Source organism: Coregonus lavaretus, assembly GCF_964263955.1.
Source record: "Coregonus lavaretus genome assembly, chromosome: 12".
Taxonomy (NCBI): domain Eukaryota; kingdom Metazoa; phylum Chordata; class Actinopteri; order Salmoniformes; family Salmonidae; genus Coregonus; species Coregonus lavaretus.
In genome coordinates, this window is record NC_139999.1 from 59,523,891 (window position 1) to 59,547,819 (window position 23,929).

Genomic DNA, 23,929 nt, shown 5'->3' on the forward strand with positions numbered 1-23,929 from the left:
GTAAAGCCCCCTGGCCAAACCCTCCCCTAACCAGGACAGCGCTGGGCCAATTGTGCACCGCCCTATGGGACTGCCAGTCACGGCCGGTTGTGACAGACTGGGATCGAACCTGGGTCTGTAGTGAAGCCTCAAGCACTGTGATGCAGTGCCTTAGTCCGGTGTGCCACTCGGGAGGCCACAGCATCTCTTTTTTGAATGACTTCTGATAATTCCAGAGTGTACCAGGCATTCTACCTTTAACCCTTAATTGTTTGAAGGGAGCATGATTATCCACAATAGTATTGAAGACATCTCCAAAAAGGCCCAAAGCTAAATCAGGTTCAGTGATAGCTGAAATACAATTAAGGTCACTAAAGTACATAGGGGACAGATCAGAGTGGCAGCAAGTCTCAAACATGGTTGAGTGGTTTGCTCTGTAGTCACTGTCAGTTTAGAAACCTTTGTTAAGCTATATAAAAACACCAAATATCAGTTGGTCTGTTGTAATATATAATTACATATTCACTATTAGCAATTGCTGAATAGTTTTTCATTATAATTCAACAATAAAGTACTGTATTGATCCTTCACTGTATATTTCAATGATGGTGCATTGTGGAAAAATATTGTGGGAGGGGAAAGAATTGCTGTCTCAACATATTTTAAGGCATGCCTTGTAAGTGAATATATTTGTCCAATATCGTCTGATTGCAACCCGCTTCCTCCAGGCAACACCAGGGATGACCCGCCCAGGGAAACCCCATCCCCTCTTTTAGTCACTCCTGGCTACTTTCTTGTTCTAGCAGGTTAGGATAATTAACATAGCAGGTTAGGATAATAAATGTGGCAAGTTAGGAGAACTAACATAGCAGGTTAGGAGAACTAACGTAGAAGATTAAGCTAATAAACATGGCAGGTTAGGAGAACAAACGTAGCAGGTTAGGAAAAGGGTTAGGGCAGGGCTCTCCAATGCGGTTCTTGGAGAGCTACCCTCTTGTAGGTTTTTGATCCAACATCAGTTGTAACTAACCTGATTCAATTTATCAACCAGCTGATTATTAGAATCAGGTGCGCTAGATTAAGGTTTCAGCGAAAACCAACAGGACGGTAGTTCTCCAGGAACAGGGTAGGAGAGCCCTGGGTTAAGGTTAGGCTTAGCCAAAAATGCTACAAGGAAGTAGCCAAGAGCCAATAGAAGAGGGGGTGGAATTTCCCTGAGCGGTTCTTCCCTGGAAGTTTCTTCCCTGGCCTTGGCCAGGACACGGTTGCAGTCAGACCGCGTTAGTGAGAGTCATGTACCAATTTAAGTGATAGGCTATATGTTGGTAGTTCCCTAACAATTAAATATATATAGGGGAAAGATCAGAATGGCAGCAGGTTATAAAGCTTCAGTATGTAACTTTTTGGCCGACCTGACCAAATTCACATAGAAATGTCAGTTATAGATCCCTCATTCTTGTTGAAAGCAAGTCTAAGAAGCGGTAGATATGTTCTATGTGAGCTATTGCTATGCTTCCAGTTCTTAAGTTTCGTTTTTGCGCATTTTACTTTCGGTTTTGTACATCAGCTTCAAACAGTTAAAAATACAATAATTTTGGTTATGGAAAATATTTCACAGCGGTGTAGATTGTACAATGATTCTATACACTATAATTTGTTTTGTCACAAACTGAAATTAGGCAAACTATTATAGTTTTGCAACCAGGAAATAGTGGAGCGATTTCTGCATGGTACACCTTTAAAGGGCGACTGCACTTCCTGAATCGGCTTTGTTTTGAAGATTGCTCATTAAGAAATGCTAGCGGCCATGACTGAAGCCAAACTAGAGTTGTCTTGTAGGTGTGGTTTGTTGTGGGTGTGTTATGTTCGCATATCGTACCCTGGCAGGTACTGTTTGGCTCTCCTTAATCACCTCAGCAACAACAACATAGCCACTGCTTCAAAATAGTCACTTCCTTAAAATAGTCTAAGGAAGGGCTCTCCAACCCTGTTCCTGAAGTTCATCTGCAAGCTGTCAAACTATCATAAATAAAACATGAGCTACACGCTGTTTACCAGTGCCCAAAATCTCTTGCTAGCTAGCTAAGTTCCAACTCTGTTTGTCAATTAAGCTAGCAAGTAGTAGCTAGCAGGCACATTGAGCAGCCAGGCCACAATCAGCTTATCAAGTCACTGGCAAGTGGTGGTTTATAATTCTCACTATCTATTACAACTTTCTCACGATCCATTACCAGAGTGTGCGTCTGTCTGGCAGTGTTTCATAGGGAATCATTTTACAAAACAGGTCGTGGTGGGGACACAAGATGCTCGCGAATGGGTTTTGGAATATTGACAAGTTGCAGTTGGGATACAAGTGTGCTCTGATTGTCTCAATTCTCATTTTGGCCCAAAAAGTGGCAGACTTGAGTGATTGACACTAACACATCAGCAAGTGGCCACTCCATAAAGGGCTTAGGGACAAGGGTTATTTCAACATTACATAAGACAACAAGTCGCCAATGTTAACAAGTCTGAGGCGCTGCATAATGGTTGTCTGTCTCACTGTCTGGAGGTTCTGGCTGCTATGATTGCATAGAGTCTGCGCAGCTGTTAGCGCTCAATCAGCACAGCTGCTTCTCTCATGCTAGTGGGCACTGGGCAAGTGGGCATGATCGTAATCCATACCCTACCCTCCAGTAAATTGTGACGAACTCACTTACAAAACTCGGTTTTGGACGAGACTGTCTTTATGACCAAAATTATCCTATTTACACATTGTAGTCAATTTTAACACTAGAATTAATGTTTTACTCATATCGATGCCACGTAGGCCATTTAAAACCAGAGAAGTTGGTTCTAAGGGCTCGCACACATCGCACCGAGTGTGGATCTAGCATTTGTCTACAGATCATGTTTTAAGGACCACCGGCTGTAGACTGCTGACATTTTTCACCTTCTACATGTAAAATCAGTGCACAAATTACATTGAGGTGCTAAGATATAGTCAGAGATACATAAGACATCTTGTTGTAATTCAAATTATTTTGAAGACCAGTTTATCCTTACCTACAACATATTCAGTAACAGTTACAGAAATTACAAAACTTCCCACGGGGGGCCAGTATGAAAAATGTAAGCACTCACTAATTGGAAGTCGCTCTGGATAAGAGTGTCTGCTAAATGATTCAAATGTAAAAAATGTACTTAAAAAAAATAGTATTACTGTGATATGTTTTTTTTATCAACCTTGGTTGAACGCACCGACTAAGTTGCCGAGGACAATAACACACGCTAAAATGACCAAAATATAAATGTTAAAATGGCAACTTGCAAAGAACACTGGATGTCACTGGATAATTATATAATAATAATAAAAATAATAAGGTGGGCCCAATGCGCTCTAACCACTACGCTACCTGCCACCCCAAGTGTCACGTTCGTTTAAGGACGGGTCAGACCAAGGCGCAGCGTGAAATGCGTACATGTTTATTACAACGATAAACACACTAACAAAACAACAAACCAACGAAACGTGAAGTCCTAAGGCTAAACACAAAACAAGCCTACTCACGGAACAAGATCCCACAACTAGTGATTGCCAATAGGCTGCCTAAGTATGATCCCCAATCAGAGACAACGAGTGACAGCTGCCTCTGATTGGGAATCACACCCGGCCAAACACAGAAACACACAACATAGAAAATACAACATAGAAATCCACCCCCCCCCCCCTCCGGAGTGGAGCAGCTGACCGGAGCTGGACTGGACCCCGGTGGAGCGGACTGCTCTAGCGCCGGAGTGGAGCAGCTGACCGGAGCTGGATCAGGCACCGGTGGCGCGGACTACTCTGGCTCCGGATTGGAGCTGCTGACCGGTGCTGGACCAGGCACCGGTGGAACGGGCACGGGCCGGACTAGGAACACGCACCACTGGCTTGTTACGAGGAGCAGGAACGGGCCGGGCCGGACTGGCGACACGCACCACTGGCTTGGTACGGGGAGCAGGCACGGGCCGTACCGGACTGGGAACACGCACCACTGGCTTGGTGCGGGGAGCAGGAACGGGCCGGGCCGGACTGGCGACACGCACCACTGGCTTGGTGCGGGGAGCAGGAACGGGCCGGGCCGGACTGGCGACACGCACCACTTGCTTGGTGCGGGGAGCAGGAACGGGCCGTACCGGACTGGCGACACGCACCACTGGCTTGGTGCGAGACGCAGGCACGAGGTGTACCGGACTGAGAACTGACGTTAGAGCTCTCCGACTGTACCAGTCTTTCACTCTCCGCGCCCAGTCCTCCTCCCGTGAGGACTCCTCCCCGACCACCCTTTTAGCCCCCCCCCCCAATTTTTTTTTATTGGGGCTGTCTCTCGGGCTTCTTCCTCGGCCGGTGCCTTCTGCGTTGCCGTTGCTCCTCTCTAAACTGGGCCTCCACTGTCTCCTCCCAAGGACGGCGATCCATCCCAGCCTGAATCTCCTCCCATGTCCAGGATCCCTTTCCGTCCAGGATCTCCTCCCATGTCCAGGCTGTCTGCTCCTGGGCACGCTGCTTGGTCTGAGTATGGTGGGATCTTCTGTCACGTTCGTTTAAGGACTGGTCAGACCAAGGCGCAGCGTGAAATGCGTACATGTTTATTAAAACGATAAACACACTAACAAAACAACAAACCAACGAAACATGAAGTCCTAAGGCTAAACACAAAATAAGCCTACTCATGGAACAAGATCCCACAACTAGTGATTGCCAATAGGCTGCCTAAGTATGATCCCCAATCAGAGACAACAAGCAACAGCTGCCTCTGATTGGGAATCACACCCGGCCAAACATAGAAACACACAACATAGAATGCCAACATAGAAAATACAACATAGAAATCCACACCCTGACTCAACATACCAGAGTCCCATGAGTCAGGGTGTGACACCAAGTAATATGCTGTAATTGGTACTGTAAATTAGATTACAGTAACTGACTTGGTACCGTAACATGGATTACAGTAGCTGTACTGTAAAATAAATTACTGGTCAATTGCAGCCAGTAAGTTATTGTACATTTTACAGGAAATGTTATAGTGTAGGGTTGCAAAACTTCTGGTAACTTACCAAAGTTACCATACTTTTCAGAAATGTTGGTAATTAACAGGTAATTTTGGAAATCTTATAGTTATAGTTCAATTCATATTTTTTCTTAATCTTTATATCTGTGTCCATGTGTTTAGTAAATAGACCATATGGTTTAGGAGAAAATAGCCTAGTTAATAAAAAATCAAAAAATCAAATCAACAATGATGTAATTTGAAGTAAAATTTGCAACTTCCAACTACTTACGTTTTTCACAAATGCCACCATTTCGGCCCCACAATATTTACAGCAAAGATACAATGAGCTCGAGTTCAAGTGTCAAGCAGAGGAAGGCTGTGTAGGTTTTGGTTCTACAAGGCTGCATCCATCAATAACATTCAATAATATAATCAATTGCAACACCACCTCTCTCGGAGCCCTCCACCTCCAAGTGCACGTGGCAAACACTTTATTGTTACATAGTTTTCGGTAGTCGTGGGAAAGACGTATCATTAAAACATTTGTAAACAACTGCTTGCAGTTCTGAGCCAATCTGGATACTAAGGAGATCCTGAGGGAAATCGACGAGTCAACAGCTTTATGCTATGGAGGAACAACATACTCCATTGTGGAATGATCCGGCTACCTCACAAAATAACTCTAACCCTACAAAAAAAAAAGAATGACAGATTCATCTACAGACACGGACAATTTACTTACCGTTGAAGTAGAGGCTAGTGCTCTTGCTGGAATCCATGCAACAGGGCTGAGGGGGAGTTTGGGTTTAGCCAGAGTGAAATTCTCACGCTCCAAGGAGAGAACAAGGCAAGGTAAAAACCCTCGATTCCAACATGGATTGTCTACTCAGGGAAAACAGGGTGATGAGGGAGTCGCTACTAGACATACAAACACGTAGCATGCGTGAAAATCTAATATTCCAGAGGGGGCGATCAGAGAGTTCATGCAATCCGCCTTGAAACTTCCTCTAGAGACTGTAAACAAGGTGGCTTTCCACCGAGGGTCCCCGACCTATCATCGCAAAATTTGAACACTACCAACAAAAGGAGCTGATCAAAAGCAGGGGAAGGGAACTTAAAGGGACCAAATTCGGTCTCAATGACCAATTTCCCCAGGAGATAAACGAATGTCGCAAGAGGCTGTATCCTGTACAGAGGCAAAACAGGAACTTTAGAAAAGACAGGAGCAAGGGGAAAACCGCTGGTAGGCATGATGAACAAAACAAACTGGCAACAGCCAAACAGAGAACACAGGTATAAATACACTAGAGATAATCAAATCAAATCAAATCAAATCAAATTTTATTGGTCACATGCGCCGAATACAACAGGTGCAGACATTACAGTGAAATGCTTACTTACAGCCCTTAACCAACAGTGCATTTATTTTAAACAAAAAAAGTAAGAATAAAACAACAACAAAAAAAGTGTTGAGAAAAAAAGAGCAGAAGTAAAATAAAGTGACAGTAGGGAGGCTATATATACAGTAAAATAAAGTGACAGTAGGGAGGCTATATATACAGGGGGGTACCGTTGCAGAGTCAATGTCAATGTGCGGGGGCACCGGCTAGTTGAGGTAGTTGAGGTAATATGTACATGTGGGGGAAATGGGCGACACCTGGAGGGGGGTGGAGACAATCACAAAGACAGGTGAAACAGATCAGGGTGTGACATGTCCAGAGTGCATAAAAGGAGATTACCGTGACTCAACGGTCACGTGGAATTTTACTGCGGTCATGACTCATGACTGCCAGGATGGCGGTAATACGGTCACCGCAATAGCCCCATGCCTGGCACCTACTACCATACCCCGTTCAAAGGCACTTCAATCTTTTGTCTTGCCCACTCAACCTCTGAATGGCACACATACACAATCCATGTCTCAGTTGTCTCAAGGCTTAAAAAGTATTCTTTAACATGTTTCCTCGCCTTCATCTACACTGATTGAAGTGGATTTAACAAGTGACATCAATAAGGGATCATAGCTTTCACCTGAACTCACCTGGTCAGTCTATGTCATGGAAAGAGCAGGTGTCCTTAATGTTTTGTACACTTAGTGTATATTGACAGAGTATATTGACAAAATAAAACATGTATAAATAAAAATGACTATATTCTATGCTGAAACCATCTTATTAAACAGCAACTATATTCACTAAATTGATACAGTGCCTTCAGAAAGTATTCACTTATCTAAGTATTGATTAGATATGTATTCAACCCCCTGAGTCAATACATGTTAGAATCACCTTTGGCAGCGATTACAGCTGAGTCTTTCTGGGTAAGTCTCTAAGACTTTTAAATTTGGCCATTATTATGTTCAAAATTCTTCAAACTCTGTGAAATTGGTTGTTGATCATTGCTAGACAACCATTTTCATGTCTTGCCATAGATTTTCAAGCAGATTTAAGTCAAAAATGTAACTTGGCCACACATCTCAAGTGTTTTAGGTTATTGTCCTGCTGAAAGATGAATTCATCTCCCAGTGGAAAGCAGACTAAACCAGGTTTTCCTCTAGGATTTTGCCTGTGCTTAGCTCCATTCCATTTCTTTTTTATCCTGAAAAACTCCCAAGTCTTTAACGATAACAAGTATACCCAAGATCACAAATATTTGTATTCTGTACAGGCCTCCTTCTTTTCACTCTCTCAATTAGGTTAGTATTGTGGAGTAACTACAATGTTGTCGTTTCCTTCCTCTCCGGCAACTGAGTTAGGAAGGACACCTGTATCTTTGCAGTGACTGGGTGTATTGATACACCATCATCCAAAGTGTAATTAATAACTTCACCATGCTCAAAGGGATATTCAATTTCTTCTTTTTTATTTCTACCCATCTACCAATAAGTGCCCTTCTTTGCGAGGCATTGGAATGCCTCCCTGGTCTTTGTCGTTGAATCTGTCTTTGAAATTCACTGCTTGACTGAGGGACCTTACAGATAATTGTATGTGTGGGGATGAGGTAGTAATTCAAAAATCATGTTAACACTATTATTGCACACAGACAGAGTCCATGCAACTTATTATGTGACTTGTTAAGCAAATGTTTACTCCTGAACTTATTTAGGCTCGCCATAACAAATGGGTTGAATACTTATTGACTGAAGACATTTCAGCTTTTCATTTTTAATTGATTATTAAACATTTAGAAAAACATAAATCCACTTTGACATTATGGGGTATTGTGTGTGGGCCAATGACAAAACATCTACATTTAATCCATTTTAAATTGAAGGTGTAACAACAAAATGTGGAAAAAGTCAAGGGGTGTGAATACTTTCTGAAGGCACTCTATTTAGGATCATATTTTACAGCTTTGTGATTTTATGTTTTATATTAAAAACGTATTTTATTATTTTATATATTTTTAATGTACCTATAATCCTTGAAAGTGTCCAAAATTCTGGTACCAGTAATACTCCCTCCCTTTGCAACCCTAGTATTATAGCATGGATTGTGATAAGTAGTTGATAGAGTATTACACAATTGCACATAATCTACTTGGTTCATAAATTATTTCATTATACAGTGCCTTCAGAAAGTATTCAGACCCCTTTACTTTTTCCACATTTTGTTACATTACAGACTTATTCTAAAATTGATTAAATTGTTTATTTTTCCCTCATCAATCTACACACAATAGCCCATAATGACAAAGCAAAAACAAGTATTTGACATTTCTGCTAATTAATAAAAAATAAAAAACTGAAATATTACATTTACATACGTATTCAGACCCTATACTCAGTACTTTGTTGAAGCACCTTTGGCAGCAATTAGAGCATCGATACTTCTTCGGTATGATGCTACTAGCTTGGCACACCTGTATTTGGGGAGTTTCTCCCATTCTTCTCTGCAGATCCTCTCAAGCTCTGTCAGGTTGGATGGGGAGCGCTGCACAGCTATTTTCAGGTCTCTCCAGAGATGTTCGATCGGGTTCAAGTCCGGGCTCTGTCTGGGCCACTCAAGGGCATTCAGAGACTTGTCCCAAAGCCACTCCTGCGTTGTCTTGGCTGTGTGCTTAGGGTCGTTGTCCTGTTGGAAGGTGAACCTTCGCCCCAGTCTGAGGTCCTGAGCGCTCTGGAAAAGGTTTTCATCAAGGATCTCTCTGTACTTTGCTCCGTTCATCTTTGCCTCGATCCTGACTAGTCTCCCAGTCCCTGCCGCTGAAATACATCCACACAGCATGATGCTGCCACCACCATGCTTCAGAGTAGGGATGGTGCCAGGTTTCCTCCAGACGTGACACTTGACATTCAGGCCAAAGAGTTCAATCTTGGTTTCATCAGACCAGAGAATCTTGTTTCTCATGGTCTGAGTCTTTAGGTGCCTTTTGGCAAACTCCAAGCGGTCTGTCATGTGCCTTTTACTGAGGAGTGGCTTCCGTCCAGCCACTCTACCATAAAGGCCTGATTGGTGGAGTGCTGCAGAGACGGTTGTCCTTCTGGAAGGTTCTCCCATCTCCACAAAGGAACTCTAGAGTTATGTCAGAGTGTTCTTGGTCACCTCCCTGACCAAGGCCCTTCTCCCCCGATTGCTCAGTTTGGCCGGGTGGCCAGCTCTAGTAAGAGTCTTGGTGGTTCCAAACTTCTTCCATTTAAGAATGATGTAGGCAACTTGGGAATCTTCAGTGCTGCAGAAATTTTTTGGTACTCTTCCCCAGATCTGTGCCTCAACACAATCCTGTCTCGGAGCTCTACGGACAATTCCTTCGACCTCATGGCTTGGTTTTTGCTCTGACATGCACTGTCAACTGTGGGACCTTATATAGACAGGTGTGTGCCTTTCCCAATCACGTCCAATCAATTGAATTTACCACATGTAGACTCCAATCAAGTTGTAGAAACATCTTAAGGATGATCAATGGAAACAGGATGCACCTGAGCTCAATTTCGAGTCTCATTGCAAAGGGTCTGAATACTTATGTAAAAATTGTATTTCTGGTTTTTATTTTTAATACATTTGCAAAAATGTCAAAAAACTTGTTTTCACTTTGTCATTATGGGGTATTGTGTGTAGAATTTTGTTTTTTAAATCCATTTTAGAAAAAGGCTGTAACGTAACAAAATGTGGAAAAAGTCAAGAGGTCTGAATACTTTCCGAAGGCACTGTAGTTACCCTGCTATAAGGCCTCTGCTATGCGACTCAGTTGTGGCTGTTTGAGGGGTAAGTGTGGGTATTTGCATGTGGGTAGCAGTCAGTGGGGAGTTTGCTGGGCCGTGCCCTAGATTTACTGGAGCCAAATGATAATGAGCTGTGATTGATGTGAGCTCTCTCCTCTCTTTTTTCTTCTCTTTAGGACCGATGGTTCTGGCGACTGCGGAACAACAAGGTGCAGGAGGGCTACCCGATGCAGATTGAGCAGTTCTGGAAAGGTCTACCGCCCCGTATCGACGCCGCCTACGAGAGATCAGACGGCAAATTTGTGTTCTTTAAGGGTATTTCAACTCCCTTCTCCTTTTCAAATGTGATATAGCCCTTTTCGCACTGCTCAGTGTTATTGTTAGCTAAGTCATGTTCGCTTTAGGTGAATACATCTGGATTACAGAGACATAGCAACTATAAAACCCAAATCTTTAACACTGTCCTTGAATGCTGCTTAACTTTTCAAGCCCTGAACATGCAGATGCCCAATAGTTGAGGATTCCCAATAGTTACCTTCCTCAGAAAGGAGGTTTTAAGAACTTCATGTGGCTTTTTTTAACCTTTATTTAACCAGGTAAGCCAGTTGAGAACAAGTTCTCATTTACAACTGCGACCTGGCCAAGATAAAGCAAAGCAGTGCGATAAAAACAACAACACAGAGTTACATATGGGGTAAACAAAACATAAAGTCAAAAATACAACAGAAAAGATATATACAGTTATGGAGGTAAGGCAATAAATAGGCCATAGTGCAAAATAGTTACAATTTCGTATTAACACTGGAATGATAGATGTGTAAGAGATGATGTGCAAATAGAGATACTGGGGTGAAAATGAGCAAAATAAATAACAATGTGGGGATGAGGTAGTTGGGTGGGCTAATTTCAGAATGGCTGTGTACAGGTGCAGTGATCGGTAAGCTGCTCTGACAACTGACGCTTAAAGTTAGTGAGGGAGTCTCCAGCTTCAGAGATTTTTGCAGTTCGTTCCAGTCATTGGCAGCAGAGAACTGGAAGGAATAGCAGCCAAAGGAGGTGTTGGCTTTGGGGATGACCAGTGAGATATACCTGCTGGAGCGTAGACTACGGGTGGGTGTTGCTATGGTGACCAGTGAGCTAAGATAAATACAGGGATTTGACTAGCAGTGATTTATAGATGACCTGGAGCCAGTGGGTTTGGCAACGAATATGTAGTGAGGGCCAGCCAACAAGAGCGTACAGGTCACAATGGTGGGTAGTATATGGGGCTTTGGTGACAAAACGTATGGCACTGTGATAGACTACATCCAATTTGCTGAGTAGAGTGTTGGAGGCTATTTTGTAAATGACATCGCCGAAGTCAAGGATCGGTAGGATAGTCAGTTTTACGAGGGCATGTTTGGCAGCATGAGTGAAGGAGGCTTTGTTGCGAAATAGGAAGCCGATTCTAGATCTAACTTTTGATTGGAGATGCTTAATGTGCGTATGGAAGGAGAGTTTACAGTCTAACCAGACACCTAGGTATTTGTAGTTGTCCACATACTCTAGGTCACACCCGCCGAGAGTAGTGATTCTAGTCGGGTGGGAGGGTGCAAGCAGCGTTCGGTTGAAGAGCATGCATTTAGTTTTACTAGTGTTTAAGAGCAGTTGGAGGCTACGGAAGGAGTGTTGTATGGCGTTGAAGCTCGTTTGGAGGTTTTTTAACACGGTGTCCAATAAAGGGCCAGAAGTATACAAAATGGTGTCGGCCGCATAGAGGTGGATCCGAGCGTCACCAGCAGCAAGAGCGACATCATTGATATACACAGAGAATAGAGTCTGCCCGAAAATTGAACCCTGTGGCACCCCCATAGAGACGGCCAAAGGTCCAGACAACAGGCCCTCCGATTTGACACATTGAACTCTATCTGAGAAGTAGTTGGTGAACCAGGCGAGACAGTCATTAGAGAAACCAAGGCTATTTAGTCTGCCAATAAGAATGCGGTGGTTGACAGAGTCAAAAGCCTTGGCCAGGTCGATGATGACGGCTGCGAAGTACTGTCTTTTATTGATCACGGTGATAATATCGTTTAGGTCTTAAGCGTGGCTTAGGTGCACCCATGACCAGCTCGGAAACCGGATTGCATAGCGGAGAAGGTACGGTGGGATTCGAAATGGTCGGTGATCTGTTTGTTAACTTGGCTTTCAAATACTTTCAAAAGGCAGGGCAGGATGGATATAGGTCTGTAACAGTTTGGATCTAGAGTGTCACCCCCTTTGAAGAGGGGGATGACCACGGCAGCTTTCCAATCTCTGGGGATCTCAGACGTTACGAAAGAGAGGTTAAACAGCCTAGTAATAGGGATTGCGACAATTTCGGCGGCTAATTTTAGAAAGAAAGGGTCCAGATTGTCTAGCCCAGCTGATTTGTAGGGGTCCAGATATTTCAGCTCTTTCAGAACATCAGCTGTCTGAATTTGTGTGAAGGAGAAGTGGGAGGGGGGGCATGGGCAAATTGCAGCGGAGGGTGCAGAGCTGGTGGCCGGGGTAGTGGTAGCCAGGTGGAAAGCATGGCCAGCCATAGCAAAATGCTTGTTGAAATTCTCGTTTATTGTAGATATATCGGTGGTGATAGTGTTTCCTAGCCTCAGTGCAGTGGGCAGCTGGGAGGAGGTGCTCTTATTCTCCATGGACTTTACAGTGTCCCAAAACTTTTTGGAGTTAGTGCTACAGGATGCACATTTCTGTTTGAAAAAGCTAGCCTTTGCTTTCCTAACTGCTTGTGTATATTGGTTCCTAACTTCCCTGAAAAGTTGCATATCGCGGGGGCTATTCGATGCTAATGCAGTACACCATAGGATGTTTTGTGCTGGTCAAGGGCAGTCAAGTCTGAGGAGAAGCAGGGGCTATATCTGTTCTTAGTTCTACATTTTTTGAATGGGGCATGTTTATTTAAGATTGAGAGGAAAGCACTTTAAAGAACAACCAAGCATTCTCTACTGACGGAATGAGATCGATATCCATCCAGGATACCTGGGCCAGGTCAATTAGGAAGGCCTGCTCGCTAAAGTGTTTTAGGGAGCGTTTGAAAGTGATGAGGGGTGGTCGTTTGACCGCGGACCCGTTACGGACACAGGCAATAAGGCAGTGATCGCTGAGATCCTGGATTCAGACACTGCTAGAACATCAGGGTTGGCGGAGTGTGCTAACGCAGTGAATAACTCAAACTTAGGGAGGAGGGTTCTGATGTTAACATGCAAAAAAACAATGCTTTTACGGTTACAGAAGTCAACAAATGATAGCTCCTGGGGAGTAGAAGCGATACTGGGGGCTGCAGGGCCTGGGTTAACCTCTACATCACCAGAGGAACAGAGGAGGACTAGAATAAGGATACGGCCAAAGGCTTTAAGAACTGGTCTTCTAGTGCGTTGGGTACAGAGAATAAAGGGGGCAGATTTCCAGGCGTTGTAGAAAAGATTCAGGGCATTATATACAGACAAGGATATGGAAGGATATGAGTACAGTGGAGGTAAACCTAAGCGTTGGGTAACAATGAAAGAGATAGCATCACTGGAGGCACCGATTGAGCCGGTCTCCGCGTGTATGGGGGGTGGAACAAAGGAGCTACAGTGGGGAAAAATAGTATTTAGTCAGCCACCAATTGTGCAAGTTCTCCCACTTAAAAAGATGAGAGAGGCCTGAAATTTTCATCATAGGTACACGTCAACTATGACAGACAAAATGAGAGAAAAAAAATCCAGAAAATCACATTGTAGGATTTTTAATGAATGTATTAGCAAATTATGGTGGAAAATAAGTATTTGGTCAATAACAAAAGTTTCTCAATACTTTGTTATATACCCTTTGTTGGCAATGACACAGGTCAAACGTTTTCTGTAAGTCTTCACAAGGTTTTCACACACTGTTGCTGGTATTTTGGCCCATTCCTCCTCTAGAGCAGTGATGTTTTGGGGCTGTCGCTGGGCAACACGGACTTTCAACTCCCTCCAAAGATTTTCTATGGGGTTGAGATCTGGAGACTGGCTAGGCCACTCCAGGACCTTGAAATGCTTCTTACGAAGCCACTCCTTCGTTGTCCGGGTGGTGTGTTTGGGATCATTGTCATGCTGAAAGACCCAGCCACGTTTCATCTTCAATGCCCTTGCTGATGGAAGGAGGTTTTCACTCAAAATCTCACGATACATGGCCCCATTCATTCTTTCCTTTACACGGATCAGTCGTCCTGGTCCCTTTGCAGAAAAACAGCCCCAAAGCATGATGTTTCCACTCACATGCTTCACAGTAGGTATGGTGTTCTTTGGATGCAACTCAGCATTCTTTGTCCTCCAAACACGACGAGTTGAGTTTTTACCAAAAAGTTATATTTTGGTTTCATCTGACCATATGACATTCTCCCAATCCTCTTCTGGATCATCCAAATGCACTCTAGCAAACTTCAGACGGGCCTGGACATGTACTGGCTTAAGCAGGGGGACACGTCTGCCACTGCAGGATTTGAGTCCCTGGCGGCGTAGTGTGTTACTGATGGTAGGCTTTGTTACTTTGGTCCCAGCTCTCTGCAGGTCATTCACTAGGTCCCCCCGTGTGGTTCTGGGATTTTTGCTCACCGTTCTTGTGATCATTTTGACCCCACGGGGTGAGATCTTGCGTGGAGCCCCAGAACGAGGGAGATTATCAGTGGTCTTGTATGTCTTCCATTTCCTAATAATTGCTCCCACAGTTGATTTCTTCAAACCAAGCTGCTTACCTATTGCAGATTCAGTCTTCCCAGCCTGGTGCAGGTCTACAATTTTGTTTCTGGTGTCCTTTGACAGCTCTTTGGTCTTGGCCATAGTGGAGTTTGGAGTGTGACTGTTTGAGGTTGTGGACAGGTGTCTTTTATACTGATAACAAGTTCAAACAGGTGCCATTAATACAGGAAACGAGTGGAGGACAGAGGAGCTTCTTAAAGAAGAAGTTACAGGTCTGTGAGAGCCAGAAATCTTGCTTGTTTGTAGGTGACCAAATACATATTTTCCACCATAATTTGCAAATAAATGCATAAAAAATCCTAATTTGTCTGTCATAGTTGACGTGTACCTATGATGAAAATGACAGGCCTTTCTCATCTTTTTAAGTGGGAGAACTTGCACAATTGGTGGCTGACTAAATACTTTTTTTCCCCACTGTATTTGAGGCAGTTTGAGAGGGACTTGGGGCTCTACAGTGAAATTGTATAATAAGAACTAACTGGAACAGCAATAGGCAAGGCATATTGATATGGGAGAGAGGCATAAAGCAATCACAGGTGTTATTCGAGAGAGCTAAGACAACAACTGGTAATGGCGATGAAAGTTTGGGCTGAGGCTAAACAGATAAACAGGACAGGGTACCGTGTAAAGGAACAGTCCAGCAGGCATCAGCTGTGCAGCTGAGTGATCATAAGGTCCAGTGAACAGCAATATGTGAGTCTGAGAGCAGTTCGAATTCGTGCTACAGCACAGGCTAGCAGGAAGCATGGCTGTTGTTTGCGTGTGCTAGCGGGCCGGGGCTAGCAGATGGATCTTCGTGGTCATCGCAACGGGAAGCCTGTTGAAACCACAGACGATTATGTCGGCAGACCAGTCGTGATGGATCGGCGGGGCTCCGTGTCGACTCTAGGAGGTCCCGTCCGGTTGACAGAGATGTAGATAGCCGGGAGATGGGCCTGACTCGAGGCTAGCTCAAGGCTGATTAGCCAACAACAACATCCATTTGGTTGCAGCTAGCTAGTTGCGATTATTCGGTGTTAAAGGTCCAGTGATTCAGTGATTCCGGCAGAAAAACCGATTTGTTCTGGTTCGATAACGTACTGTGCAGACAGTGCAGACTGGCTGATAATAGTCCAGGCTAGAGCTGGCTGGTAGGTAGTGCAGGCCACGGACAATGGTGTAAAACCGCTAACGGTGGCTAATAGCAAGTAGCTAGTTAGCTGGCTACTCCCGTCCGGTAGACAGAGAGGTAGATTGCCGGGATATGGGCCTGGCTCGAGGCTAGCTCAAGGCTAACTGGTGCTTGCTTCGAGGGCAGTGGTGATTATCCAACAGCAACATCCATTCGGTTGCGGCTAGCTAGTTGCATGTTAATGTCCAGTGATTCAGTTATTCCGGCAGAAAATCCGATGTTCTGGGTGAAAACCGCTAACGGTGGCTAATAGCAAGTAGCTAGTTAGCTGGCTAGCTAGTTTCAACTGGAGATTCTAGAAAAAATTGAATAAAGCATAATATAATTCATTCCACATTGAGTTAGGCGGGTTGCAGGAAAGTATATATAGTAGAAGGATGAAAAGTGTGATAGGGAAATATGTACGAAAAATACAAAAATATACACTGACACACACAGAGTACACGACCGCACTGCTACGCCATCTGAAGTTTTAATAGAAATTAAATGAAAAACAAGTAATCTGTTCTGTTTTTTTCAACTACAATAAATACAGTACATGTAAAATGTAATGATATCATAAAATCGCCATCATAAAAAAAGACAATGCATTGCTGTTGAACCAGCCTTTGTTATCGTATGCCTAGGGCAGGGGTGTCAAACGTACGGCCCGCGGGCCGGATCAGGCCCGCAAACGGGTTTAATCCGGCCCGCGAGATGATTAAAAAAAAAAAAAAAAACGTTTTTGTTTTTTTGTTTTTTTGTAAGTATAAAAATGCGCTGCAATTTTTCAATAAAATAAACTGCTGTTCCAATTGCGTCCACTGGATGGCGCAATAGCAATTGTGTTAAGCAAGCAAACTGTTTATACCGGGGCAGAGCAAGTAGGTCAAGCACGTGCAGCCAATGAGCTACTTTGTTTTGCCCGCGATATTTATTACGGCTTCTACTTTTAACATTATGTGCTTTGGCACCCTCATTGCCCCAATATGTCTCTGTCAAAAAAGAGAAAAGTGGACGCAGAGTGCAGAGTGTTCCAAGAAAAATGGTCATCCTATTTAATCACGGAATTGAATGGGAAAGCTGTATGTTTGGTGTGTTCAGAGCATGTTGCAGTGCTGAAAGAATATAACCTTCGTCGCCACTATGTGAGTCTTCATGCCGACAAATATGACAACTTTCAAGGACAGCGGAGATGAGAGAAGGTGAATGAACTGTTGGCGGGTCTGAAGAAACAGCAGCCGAGACATCAGTGACGCTGCAGTGAAAGCTAGCTACCTCATTGCTAATGAAATCGCAGTGGCTTCAAAACCATTTAGTGAGGGTGAATTTGTAAAAACATGCATGATGAAGGCAGCGGAGATTGTGTGTTTCTGTTTCTTGTCAGCCTGACAAGAAACAGTTGCAGACAGGATTTCCGATCTTTCAGTGGATTTGGACAGCCAGTTGAAGCAAAAAGTAAAGTCATTTATTGCGTTTTCGGTTGCAATTGATGAAAGCACGGACATTACAGATGTTGCACAACTGGCCATTTTTTCATCCGCGGAGTTGATGACACATTGACCGTCACCGAGGAGTTCGTGGAGTTGGTGCCGATGACAGATACAACGACAGCAGCTGATATTTTTACCGCACTGGTCGGCGCGCTGGACAGGGTCGGAGTGGACTGGTCCCGCGCTGTCAGCCTGGCTACAGATGGTGCGCCCTCAATGATCGGGAAAAAAGCAGGCGTTGTGACAAAGTTCAGAGAGAAAGTGCAATCTGCAAATGGAGGACGTGATTTTTTGACTTTTCACTGTATTTTGCACCAGGAGGCTTTGTGTTGCAAGTCATTAAAGATGGATAACGTCATGAAGGTGGTCATCCAAACTGTTAATTTCATCCGATCCAGAAGCCTAAATCACCGTCAGTTTGACAGCCTTCTCAGAGAGAAAGACCACATCTATGGCCTGCCATACCACACTGAGGTAAGATGGTTAAGCCGAGGTGCTGTGCTGAGGCGTTTCTTTGATTTACGAGAAGAAATTGAACAGTTCATGGAAGAAAAGGGCAAACCAGTGTTAGAATTTCATTCCGCAGAATGGATGCCGGACCTTGCATTTATGGTGGATGTTACAGAGCACCTGAATAACTTGAACAAACAGCTGCAAGGGCGCAACAAAGTTGTCACGCAGTATTATGACAGCATACGTTCTTTCAAGTTGAAGCTGTCATTGTGGGAGACGCAACTTGCCGGTGGTGATGCAGCTCACTTCCCCTGTCTGAAAAATGTGTGCGCGACCCAACATGTGGCAGACATGAAGCGGTTCAAAGATAAAATAACTGGACTGTTACGGGAGTTTGAGCAACGCTTTCAGATTTATGTTTATATGTTTTTATGTTGATGTGCTATTGTTTTTAATTGATTTTATTTTATTTGTATATTTAACCTATTCTTGACTCTGTGGTTCTTGCACTTGTTTGGGGAACAGGATTTCATTATTTGTATCTACATTTCTGCCTGAGAAATGACACCCTGATATAGTTCTGTGATCTGTGAAACAGTTCTGTTAATCACTGAGGCATTGTGTGTTTGTGTGTTCTTTTTCTTTAGAATTTTCAAATAAACTTGACGTGTTTTATGATTAATAGTGATGTTGTGCTTGTACTATTTTGGACACACTGTCCTCAGGCTCCAGCTTTATGTTGTATGTTGATCGTATTAAAACAAAGAAAACAATCTGAAGTTGTTGTTTTTAAGTTATATATACCATGATTTTTCCGGTCCGGCCCACTTATATAAATAAAATAAATTGGTCATTTAGCAGACGCTCTTATCCAGAGCGACTTACAGGAGCAATTTAGGGTTAAGTGCCTGGCTCAAGGGCACATCGACACACTTGGGAATAGATTTTCCTCCATGTGGCCCCTGAGCTAAAATGAGTTTGACACCCCTGGCCTAGGGTAAGGGTAGCCTACGGTAGGCTTGGGTTTTAAAAATATGAAACGGAAAACAAACAATTGTTACAGGAAAATAACTTCTAAATATGAGGTTCATCGGTATTCACTGAGGTTATCATCTCTCGTTTCATGATGGGCATGGACACATGTAGCCTACATCATGGAGGGAGTTTTATGCACGTCCAAAGCATGGCTAAAATAATGTAACGTCAGCTCACTGTTTTGCTCCTCTAAAACTTTATATTTTAATAAAGCTTTGGTGATTTAAGATTTATTTCCAAGCGGTCTCATGAGCCAAACACTTTATCGACGGTCTTGACTAGCCTACTTGATGACATTGGGCAAAACAAAAAGAAAACAGTCTTCATTGAGAGGAGGGGAGGCTATGCTTGGTTTTTAATCAAATAAAACGAAATGGGGAAAAAACATTTGTGTTTTATGTTTCTAAATACGAAGTATACAGGCACCAAATCACATCTTGTTCCATGCGCATATGGGCAGTGCGCGTCATGGCTGGATAGGCTACGTTCCCAACCAGCGCTACCTGAAATTAGCACTTTGGAGCATGTTTTTAAGGACATGCCTCAAATATTTCCATCCCTTCCATCTGAGTGCAAGCATGCTTATGTTAGACAGGTAAATTGCTAAACCTGGCGTTAGGGCTGGAACATGCCAATGCGCCAGTTTTTACATGCTGAAATTGCAAACTAACGTGCGTTTGACACTAGTGCCGGCTTAACGGCAGCCAAAAATAGAGCCCTATATCTGACATGGTACAGGTGTCTTCTTTTTTTTAAGCCCATAACCATATGTGTGAGGTGTATACTTTTGTTTCAAAGTAGTTTTGTTTAAGACTACCAAGAAACAATGTGTGACCCTGATTTAGCCCACTGCAGTAAAAGGTTAAAAAAGGTTTTACAACGGAAAATGAAAATAGTTTCAGAGATAATCTCCCCGTTTCAGTCGGTTTTCCTCTGTTTGGTGCCTAATGAACATGACCCTGTTGTTGTTTACCCCACAGGTGACAAGTACTGGGTGTTCAAAGAAGTGACTGCTGAGCCCGGGTACCCCCACAGTCTGGTGGAGCTGGGTAACTGTCTCCCTAAGGACGGCATTGACACAGCACTGCGCTGGGAGCCCGTGGGCAAAACCTACTTCTTCAAAGGGGACCAGTACTGGCGCTACAACGAGGAGAAACGCACAGTCGACCCGGGCTACCCCAAACCCATCACTGTGTGGAAGGGCATCCCCGAGGCGCCGCAGGGAGCCTTTGTCAGCAGGGAGGGCTGTGAGTATAATTCTCCACAGACCATGTGGCTACCGCCTTGAAGGGATGCAGAGGAACAGGGGTTTGGGTTAATTCCATCTCAATACCGTCAATTCGGGAAGTAATTTGAAATTCCAATTTCTGTTTACTTTATTAATTAACTACATTTGGTACTGTAATTGCTATTACTGTAACAAAGCAATTGAACTGTTATCTGCTGTAATTGCAATAGTACCATTAACAGTAGTCATATCTACACATAGAATCAATAACTGAAGTCTTATGATACCAACATTGCACTTTTATTTTAGTCTTATCAGAAGGCCCTGTTTACACCTTGCACTAACATGTGGGTTTCGTGATCCAATCACTATCGGATCAAGGTCTGCCATGTTTACACATGGTATTAAAATGTATCTTATCTGTCCACTGTGTCCACATTGTTTTCCTGCTGACCAGATATCCTGGTGCCTCCCTTCAGGCATATTATTTAACAGATATCTTTTCAGAATAATATGAATGTATTTATTTTAAGACAATTATTGATGCCATAAGTCAATCATTGATGCCTGTCAATGATTTTAGAGGCTGGTATAATGATGATTTTAATGGTTTGACAATCCAGATCTGGGTCCCTGACTACCTCTGGAGTAAAGTACCAATGGATAGTCGGCCTACTAAAGATGTATACAGGAGGTACATATTATGCGAGATCGAGCTCAAATGTGTTGCGCTGACTGACAGTCTTGGTCGGTCATTAGTATTGACAACACATTCGTAACAACACAGCAGAAAATAGCTGAAGTTCATCATGTACATACTAAAACATTAGGATTCTTTAAGGGCTCTTTGTGAAGGGTGATGGTTCTATGTGGAACCATACTGAAAAAAAGTATTATTTCCTCTTTTAGTGATAATTAAAATGTAGGGGCGACAGCTCATTAGAATATTTTGGGGTATGGTTTGTTCACAGCTCTTTTTGTGTAACCGTGAGTGAGAGTGTCATTCCAGTTTATTCAATCTGTTGTGTTATGCTAGTTCATCTTATATATGTCTATGGCCAGTGACAGTCTCTTGTGAAAGACTCATGTATGTCCTTGTGTCAATTTAGAACTGTTGACTCAGTAGTTCTCAATTCTCTCCTCAGGGAACCCAAGCTGTTCCAAAGCTAGCACATTTGATTCAACTTGTTAATAAGCACAATAACAAAAACTATGGTATTTTAACAATATAATTTGGCTATTAAACCTAAATAAAAACATGTATGGTTCTACAAAGAACCTTTGAGATTGAGAATGGTTCTATAAAGAACCTTTCTCCATAAAGGTTCTATAAAGAACCATCAAAAGTGTTCTATATAGCCCCAAAAAGGGTTGTAACCATAGCAGAACCCTTTTTTGGTGCTATATAGAACCTTTTTTTAATGGTTCTTTATAGCACTATACATGTTCCATTTAGAACCTTATGAGCATGGTTCTTTATAGAACCTTCAAAAAAAGGCTCCATATAGCACCAAAAAGGGTTCCACTATCGTTTCAACCCAAATAACCCTTATTTGGCACTTTATAGAACCATTTGTTTTTAGTGTGTATTTATGAAGTCTCAGCAGCTTGTGTGAGTCAGAATTGCTCGCCGTTCTCTGAGATGCTGTCGGCTAATATTAACCCATCAGTGAGAGCCATGTCAGCCATGTCAACATCAGATAAGTGTCCCTTCTGGCCAGAGGGCTGTCACTGAACTGTTGGCCGTCTGTGTCCGAGGTCTGTTTGTGCCATGAGTGTGGTGGAAGTGGCGGTGTCAGTCAGGGTCAGAGGGTTAACCCAACCGGGGACCTCAGCCCACCGCTCATTTGTGCTGCTCTAGCTAAAATACGCTGCACTGCCCCGGCACCTCCCGGGAGACTTCCTCTGGAAGGAACTCTCATCACTTTTTGCGAGTCATGTCACAACCTCCTAAAACACATTAAACAGAGGACTTGAGAACATCAGAGGTGGAAATTAGAGGGGGTCGCATGGTCCATTTGGCTAGTCCGTCCACTAGACTCTAGCTCAGCCATTTTCTTAAGGGATCTGGAGGTGCTGTTTTGGGAGGCAGCAGAAGGGAGCACTTCAACAATCAGTAGCCACCAGGGTTTCTGTCGTCCTCTGATTGCCAGACATTCTCAATCAGCATGCCTTGTCTCCCAGGCATTGCGTAGTACAGAGAACTACCCCTCCAAAACAAACAGGGCATTTAGAGCGTTATGGTTTGGAGACTGCATTTTCGGTTGTAGAGCTTTGATAGCATACCGTTATGATATGACAAATGGTAGATAATCAGGTACAGTGTTTATTTGGACAGGGGAATGTTTGAGTAGCCTGACTACCAAATCACATCGCTCCGGGCCAAACGCCATGCCCACTAGCGTTTATTCTCCACAATGGAATGTGTGGAGAATGTATGAAGTGATTGATAGAGCAGCGGCGTTAAATTCAGGATGAGTTGTCAGGCAAAATGTTTGAGGTGTTTGACTTGTACAGTTTGCAAACCTATCTATGTTAGATACAAATGAATTTGTACTTTCGCACTCTTTTTCCCTCTTTAGTTTATACCTATTTCTACAAAGGCAAGGACTACTGGAAGTTTGACAACCAGAAGCTGACCGTTGAGCCCGGCTACCCCAAGTCTATTGTCAATGACTGGATGGGCTGCCACCAATCAGACATGGAGAAGAACAAGGACCGGCAGCTTCCCCACGATGACGTGGACATCATGGTGACCATCAACGACGTGCACAGCACTGTCAACGCCATCGCTGTGGTGATTCCCTGCATCCTGTCGCTGTGCATCCTGGTCCTGGTCTACACCATCTTCCAGTTCAAAAACAAAGGGGTGCAACAGAACGTCACCTACTACAAACATCCTGTCCAGGAGTGGGTATGACAGGCTTAGGCTGCGCGCCGCCGCTTACGATACGAAACTGCGCTGAGAGGGCTACAAAAACTCTGAGCACCATGTGACCAGTGCCTGTCTTGCACAAACCCTTTGCGAGAAAGGAAGGAGGGGGATTAAGTAACTCCCTTTTGTCCCCTGGCAAGGACCCTTAGATGAACATCGGCAAAATTGAGTATGTTGAATATTAGCATGAGGCGACGCATAGGACGCTGGGAGAGCAGAGCCAATCCGATTGCTCTGCCTTTTGCACCTCTTGTCTATATGTTGTCCATTCTTATCTGGCTGTTTCAGTGGGGGTTGTCACACATACTTTACCTCGATGGGACTCCCATACACTCTTTCTCAGGGGGAGAGAGGGGGGGGGGGGAGCCAACCCCTCACATAGCCAGGTACCAGCAATCTGTCTGAGTCCAATATCAACTTGTACATGAACTTCAAGTATTGTCAAGTCAAACAAGATATTTAAAGAAAAAAATGTAAACTTTAACAAAAAATGTAGGTAGAAAGGCCATAGAAAAGAATACCAAGGATTTCTGTGGATCATTTAATATTTTCAGTTAGAGAGCTTTGAGTTATCAAGAGGAGAAACTTTGTCTGTACATCGCAAATGACAAATGTCTTCATACCCAGACCTCTGCCTCTAGCGATCGACTCACCTAAGCTAGAGGACTGAGACTATACGTATGTCCACTGAAGGACCACCGCTATAACAACATCCCCCAGCACAGA

General features: G+C 43.6%; 1 protein-coding gene across 1 annotated transcript in view; it reads left to right on the top strand.

Annotated features, from left to right (window-relative positions):
• The window catches only part of mmp24 (matrix metallopeptidase 24), a gene marked incomplete at both ends in the record, with an annotated part of 130,570 nt that extends 107,382 nt beyond the window's left edge, over positions 1-23,188 (top strand). Inside the window, 3 exons of the mRNA XM_084172871.1 lie at positions 10,335-10,473; positions 20,021-20,287; positions 22,851-23,188. Coding sequence (XP_084028997.1) covers positions 10,335-10,473; positions 20,021-20,287; positions 22,851-23,188 — 744 coding nt within the window. The remainder of the gene's footprint in view (positions 1-10,334; positions 10,474-20,020; positions 20,288-22,850) is intronic.
• Positions 23,189-23,929: the final 741 nt, after the last annotated feature.